This window comes from Protobothrops mucrosquamatus, unplaced genomic scaffold, assembly GCF_001527695.2.
Source record: "Protobothrops mucrosquamatus isolate PMUCROS unplaced genomic scaffold, P.Mucros_1.0 scaffold3924, whole genome shotgun sequence".
Classification (NCBI taxonomy): domain Eukaryota; kingdom Metazoa; phylum Chordata; class Lepidosauria; order Squamata; family Viperidae; genus Protobothrops; species Protobothrops mucrosquamatus.
This window is the reverse complement of record NW_015389868.1, coordinates 42878-50308: the sequence shown is the minus strand read 5'-3', so window position 1 is coordinate 50308 and position 7431 is coordinate 42878. Positions and strand designations below refer to the sequence as shown.

The 7431-nt window shown below is 45.1% G+C and overlaps 1 protein-coding gene across 1 annotated transcript in view; it reads right to left on the bottom strand.

Moving 5' to 3' along the window:
* Positions 1 to 942: 942 nt before the first annotated feature.
* Positions 943 to 7431, bottom strand: part of LOC107298366 (cyclic AMP-dependent transcription factor ATF-6 beta) — a gene marked incomplete at its 3' end in the record, with an annotated part of 15310 nt that continues 8821 nt past the window's right edge. The window contains exons 6-9 of the mRNA XM_029286507.1: positions 6925 to 7101; positions 5187 to 5374; positions 4057 to 4242; positions 943 to 1034 (exon numbers count right to left, since the gene is read on the bottom strand). Of these exons, the coding sequence (XP_029142340.1) occupies positions 943 to 1034; positions 4057 to 4242; positions 5187 to 5374; positions 6925 to 7101 (643 nt within the window). The remainder of the gene's footprint in view (positions 1035 to 4056; positions 4243 to 5186; positions 5375 to 6924; positions 7102 to 7431) is intronic.

The window sequence follows — 7431 nt, the reverse complement described above, 5'->3', positions numbered from 1 at the left end:
GCCCTAATTTGGCTTGACCATTAATAGATTAGATTCTTGTGTATAGGTAGCATGAAATAAACTTTTATTGCTTTGAATTGTACTCCCGTTCCTGCGCCTGACATGAATGCGATCTACTTATGGTCAACCAAACTGGCACTAGATAAGGGTCAACAGAATTCACAGGGGGCTGGACTTAGGTCTCTTGTGGGAACCTTAGAACTCTAAACTTTAACCCCACTCTCATGTCTACTTGCTCATCTCCTACCTAGGCTCCTACATACTCTGTAGAAGTGACTTCAACAGACAGGCAACATTCTTCTCAGAAGCAGGTCAACACAAAAAGAAATCCTTCTGAGCCAGTGGTTCTCAACCTGTGGGTCGGGACCCCATTTGGGGTCGATCGACCATTTCACGGGGGTCGCCAAGCAAGGCTGTCCGCCATTTTTTTCCCCCATTTTTTTTGGTCCATTTTTTTCACCCTTTTTGGGCGGGTGTCTTACCTCCCTTGGGCTGGGCCAGCTGGTGGTCGGCCTGCTCCATCTCTGCCGCTTGCCAGCTACGCCTCAGCCGGCGCAGGGGGCGGAACCACGCATGCGCGACGCTCCCGGGCAGGGAAAGTCCTCGACTTACGATCAGTTGGGTAGTCCTCGACTTACGACCGGTTTAGTCCTCGACTTACGACCGGTTTAGTCGACTTACGACCGGTTTAGTCCTCGACTTACGACCGGTTGGGGTTGCGGCATTAAAAAGGTTGAGAACCACTGTTCTGAGCCGTTTTACTGAACAAATACAAACGTGTCTGAAGGACCACTGCCCACACACACGCACACCTACAGTAGATGAAGCTGACTGTCCAAGCAATGTGACAGCTTTGAAGGGCTTCCAGATGGAGAATGAGGAGCGACACAATCTCACAACCCAAGCTGAGAATGGAGCCCCAAAAGAGCCAGGAAGTCTCACCTGACAGGCCCAAAATTGAAGGCTATGAAGAGCAGCACAACCATGACACAGATAACTTTTCGGTTCCCGGAGCCAAACTTCAGATCGCTGTTCTATACGGGAAGATAGGCAAGTTATTGGGCATCATGGCACACCACATTCAAAATTTACAGCTCCTTCTAATGGAATTGTCTGAGTCAATGCTGCAGCTTTTCCCAGCTCATTGCTGCATAGAACAGCTAATTACTAAGTTATCCTGGCTGAATTTGCACCGTCAAGTTGGTGTTGACTCTTAGTGACCATATGCATAGATTTTCTCCAGGACAATCTGTCCCCAGTCTGGTCTTTCAGACTGGGGAAGTTTCTCCTTAGTTCTAGGTTGCTTCTCTCCTTGATTAGTTTCCACCCGTTGCTTCTTTCCAAAGCGCCTGGAGGCAGGACAAGAAGCAACGGGTGGAAACTAATCAAGGAGAGAAGCAACCTAGAACTAAGGGGAAACTTCCTGACAGTGAGAACAATTAACCAGTGGAACAACCTGCCTCCAGAAGCGGTGAATGCTCCAACCCTGGAAGTTTTTAAGAAGAGACTGGACAGCCATTTGCCCGAAATGGTATAGGATTTCCTGCCTGAGCAGGGGGTTGGACTAGATGACCTCCAAGGTCCCTTCCAACTTTACTACTACTACTACTACTACTACTACTACTACTACTACTACTACTACTACTACTTTTATTTTTATATTATTATTATTATTATTATTATTATTATTATTATTATTATTATTATTATTATTATTATTATTATTATCTTTTAATAGTGCACCTAAATTATCAAACTAACACCTATCAGAATTGGAGAAATGAAACCTGCCAGAACAAGAAGGTCATAGCAGCATTCTCAATTGGACTGTAAGATCTCCCAAAATACAGGAAATATTTTAAAATATGAAATATTTTGCCAGCACCTGGCATTCAAGCTTACTAGGAACTGGCCCGCTCAGTAGTGAAAGAATATTACACTATACCCTATAACAGTAGAGGAAAAAATGAGGAATTAGGTAACAGGGCTCATACTTAATATTAAACTATACAATGGTTTGTTTGGTTAATTTTGTAAATGGTGTTATATTCAAGAAATCAAAAATACAGTAGCCCTCAACTTACGGCCAGTTGCTTAGGGATCATTTGAAAGCTTACAATGAACTGCAAAAGAGATACTTATGACCCGGATTTGAAGTTCTGGCAGCTAGGCCCCATCCCCCTCCGTCACCTGATCACATACTGGGCACTCAGCAACCAGCCCTACATTAAGGCCATTTGCAGTGTCCCATGGTCTATAGGGGGCGAAACTTTGTCTATAGGGGGCGAAACTTTGGCTCCCTCGGAGAGGGTGCGCAATTTGGGTGTCCTCCTGGATCCACGGCTGACACTAGAAGATCAGTTGGTGGCCGTGGCCAGGGGGACGTTTTATCGGGTACGCCTGATTCACCAATTGCGGCCTTTTTTGGATCGGGACGCCTTGCGCACAGTCACTCATGCCCTTGTCACCTCCCGCCTGGACTACTGTAACGCTCTCTACATGGGGCTTCCCTTGAGGAGCACTCGGAGGCTTCAGTTAGTCCAGAATGCAGCAGTGCGGGCGGTGTTGGGAGGGACTCGTCGCTCCCATGTAACGCCGCTGCTGCGAGAGCTGCACTGGCTGCCGGTGGCCTTCCGGGTGCGCTTCAAGGTGTTGATTATCATCTTTAAAGCGCTCCATGGCATCGGACCTGGTTACCTTCGGGACCGCCTGCTGCCTCAGATTACCTCCCACCGGCCGATACGCTCCCACAGAGAGGGTCTCCTCAGGGTGCCGTCAGCCAGACAGTGCTGGCTGGCGACCCCCAGGGGGAAGGCCTTCTCGGTAGGAGCCCCCACCCTTTGGAATGAACTCCCCCCAGAGATCCGGGTGATTCCAGATCTCCCCTCCTTCCGCCGCGCCCTCAAGACGTGGCTTTTTAAGCAGGCAGGACTGGCCTAAGTATTACTTTTAATTAGTTTTCTATCGGTTTTAAAGGATACTAATTGGCCTATTGCAATATTTTATTTTAATTGATTTTAAAATGTGGTATGTTTTTTTGTATTTGTTTATTTGTTTTTAACGGGCTGTAAGCCGCCCTGAGTCCGCAAGGAGAAGGGCGGGGTAGAAATCTAATAAAATCAAAATCAAAAAATCAAATCACATGACCACAATTTACCTCATAAATAATTTCCAGCAAAAAAACGTCCATTGCGGACATTAGGTTCACATAACACCTCTGTTGTAAATGATTGCAGATTCGCTTAACGAACACAACAAAAAATGTTGTGTAAAAAATTAGCAACGCTTAACAACCAGCACGAGTTACAACTGTAATTCTGGGCTCACTTAGGGTCGTAACTCGAGACCTACCTGTAAAGAAAGCTCCCCAGCTCAGGGGAAAAAGAAAGGCGGAGAACGAATCAACATGGATTGTCCCAGAGGTACATGGCTGGCTAGCTAATAGCAATAGCACTTAGACTTATATACCGCTTCACAGTGTTTTACAGTCCTCTCTAAGCGGTTTACAGAGTCAGCATATCGCCCCTCAACAACCTGGGTCCTCATTTTACCCAGCTCGGAAGGATGGAAGGCTGAGTAAACCTGGAGCTGGTGAGACTCGAACTGCCAAGCTGCTGGCAGTCGGGAGTCAGCAGAAATAGCCTGCAGTACTGCATTCTAACCACTGCACCACCAGGGCTCTTAATATTCTGAATTGCAGCATTTCAGTTGGGAGGTAGACGTAAGCAATCACAGCCATCTTCTATTGCAGAGGTCCCCAACCTTTTGGACAACAGGGACCAGTGCCGTGGAAAAACCACGGACCAGAAGGGGTGTGGCTTTGTGTACTGCCTGCATCCCATGGATGAGGCTTTTTTTGTTTGTGAGGCCCGTTTGTTGGCATGCTACGGACCGGTGCCGGTCTACAGACCGGGGGTTGGGGACACCTGTTCTATTGCATACCCCATTTGAAAATCGAAAAGTTCTCAGCTAGGGTCCCCATGATATGGGGGATAATAATGACAATGTGCTTTCTTAAGAAAGCCACAAGTCTCATTCCTGGTGGAAAGGGCTCACCTCGTCCAAGACACCATCTAGCCGGCGCCGAAGGATAGCATTTTCCCGCCGCAGCCGCTCGTTCTCCGCTAAGGCCTCTCGCAGCCGGGATTCCAATCCTTGGAGGTATTCCTTCTTTTTTCGGCGCGACTGACAAGCCGATTCACGGTTCTTTATCATCCGCTGCTGCCTTTTCAGGACCTTGATCTTGAGCAAATGAGTAAGGAAAATAATATTCATATCCATGGTATAAAAGAAAGAAGGGATGAAGTTCAGGATTCTTTGGCATTTACTGTGGAGAACAGATGGACACGTATATTTTTTTCTATACTTGTTTTCTGAAACTCAGTTCTCCATTTNGATTCACGGTTCTTTATCATCCGCTGCTGCCTTTTCAGGACCTTGATCTTGAGCAAATGAGTAAGGAAAATAATATTCATATCCATGGTATAAAAGAAAGAAGGGATGAAGTTCAGGATTCTTTGGCATTTACTGTGGAGAACAGATGGACACGTATATTTTTTTCTATACTTGTTTTCTGAAACTCAGTTCTCCATTTTGCATCAAAGGTAGGTCACACAGAGTTCTTTGCATCCTCCAGATCCTCCGCTGACTTTAGCTCAACATTCTGATTTGTTCACCAGGTAAAACTTACCTTGTTTATCTTATTTTCTCTTCTGCCACAACAATTAGCAACAATTATAGACTATAAATTTGCAAACTGTTGCTATTGTACTTATTTCTCTTTTTGGAGATCGTTAAAATGTAGGAGATTAACAGAACAGCCTGGCTATTTATGATGTGTCCTGACTGTAAATCTGCCCATGTGAAGTCCTTGGTGCTCCGTGGTTGTTTGCAGACATTTCAATACCTGACTAGGTAACATCATCAGCATTGGTGAGGGCAGGCTTTGCTTTCTGCTTCTGTTTTCTGTTTCAAGCAGAAAACAATATCCTAATTGAGGAACTGCCAAGGAAAAAAATACATATCCACTAACATGGGCCAGGCAAAACAATGTCTATAAACAGAAAACAAACTGCATTCCTTTCTAACACTGATGAGGTTACCTAACTGGGTAAGCAAACAACCAAGCCCAGGATTTGAAGTTGCTGGAGGAGAAAAGGTTGTGGAACTAAGGATTTCAAACTTACATCAATCTCTTGGTTGCAGGGTCCTATCTGTGCTGGTGCAGGGATGATAGTTTTAGCTTCTGGCTTGGGGATTGAGGGTGCTGGTTTAGGTGAGAGAACCTCCTTCACTGGAGACTGAACCTTGATCAAACCAGACACTGGGAGATGCAGTAGCTCAGATTGGGAAATCACAACACTCTGTGCTGGAACTGAGGCAAAAAGAAAGAAAAAAAAAGCCACAACACTTCTTCACATACACCATAGTCTTCATATAAGAAAAGTCCTTTCCTCAGAATGCCTCCCTTCCCCCCCCCCAAAGTAAACAAGCCTGTGTACCATCCCATATGACATTTCCAGTCTGTACACATTCAGCTATGGAGTAGAGAGTTGGTCTCTGACAGAAGGCCACCTAAAGAGACTAGAACAGACATGTCAAACACAACGCCCGGATGCGGCCCAAGAAGTGGTTTCATGTGGCCCGTGAAGCCATCCTGGAAACAGTGAGGGAACGGCCCCCTCTACCTTGGCCCTGGCCCAGGCCGGCCAGGACCCCATGTATAATTTTGTGGTGGCTATCTATGCTGAAACGCATTCGGTCTTAGCTCCATAAGCCCCCCCCCAGCATGGCCTGAGAGGAAGAGTGAGGCTCCTCCAGTGGACCATGCCACCCCCTTCTGCCAGAGACCCTCAGATCTGTCCCACTCCTGCCCAGGCCCCCGCAGGCACCCTTGATGTGAATGATGTAGAGCTGGCCACGCCCACCCAGTAGGCCACACCCACTCCATTCACGCCCACCCAGTAGGCCGCACCCATCCTGACCGCACCCACCCGGCCCCCTGAGGGCAACCGCAATGCTGATGCGGCCCTCAATGAAATTGAGTTTGACACCCCTGGACTAGGAGCATTTGAAATGTGGATTTACAGGCGGCTGTTACGTAGAAGCTGGGTTGACAAGATCAGAAATGAGGAGGTGATCAGCCGCCTGGGAAAGCCAAGGGAAATCATCAAAACAATTAAAAAACGAAAATACTAGAAAAAAAATGTAAATAAAGATGACACATATTTATTCATTCACGTGGTTACAGCGGCAAGGATATTATTTGCTCAAAAATGGAAAGTTACAGATGTACCGAGTGGGGAAACACTAATTCAAAAAATCATGTATTGCGCAGAATTAGACAGGATAACTAAAAGATTAAAAAATCAGGATGAAACAGACTTTTATCAAATATGGAATAAATTTTATAGATGATGGGGGGAAAAAATGGAGGTCATTGTAATGAGATAAGTTAAGATTGAGATTAGTATGGTGCTATTGTAAAGAGATATATTATTTGTAATTAATGTAAATATGGACTGAGATGTCTGTCAAAGATGATTTACCATGTTCAATGTTTTTAATTCCTTTTTTTTCTTTTTCTATTCAATAAAAATTTAAAAAACAAAACTAAACGAAAATTAGAATATTTCAGACATGTGATGCGACACCCAGAAAAATACGGCATATTCCATTTAATCCTCCAGGGAAAGATTGAAGGCAAACGAGGTCCAGGCAGAAGAAGGACATCGTGGCTTCAAAATCTAAGGGACTGGTTTGGACAAAACTCAGCAGCACTTTTTCCTGCGGCTGCTGATAAAAACAGGATCGCCAACATGATCGCCAACGTCCGATAATGGATATGGCACAAGAAGAAGACGCATTCAGTTACTGGAAACTGCCCCATTAACGTCCAAATATAAGTCCCCTGGGTCGGCTTACCTGAGATTCCAGAGTTGACAGTCTGTGACTGGGTTACAGGTACTGGCTGTAACAAGATGGTCTTACTGGAAGAGGTTGCTGGCTGTCCTGGGACAGTGGTTACCACCACGGGCTTTGGTTGAATGGGGGGTTTCCGGCTCAGAATGCTCTCTGTTTTATTGGGAGCTGCTGGTTTTCCTAAAACAGAAGTTCAAACAACCTATAAGAATCTGTTACAGTTCTTAGAGTCTTACTCAATTAATTGTACTGAAGAAGCCACCTTGATCCGGGAAAGAGTCAGCTATTACCATCTTGAAGAAGGAAAAAAAAAACAGAACAGGAAATAAATGAGAGATCATACATTTATTGCTCCCTTTCTTCAGTGAGTTCAGTTCTGACACTATTTATGCCTGTATTATTTGCCTACTTCAAATGAGGCCATTTGATACCTTTCCTTTTAACTAAAAAAAAATGAAGAAAAGGAATACACAAACTTACAAAAGAAGAAACATTAAAAAGGAAAAAAAA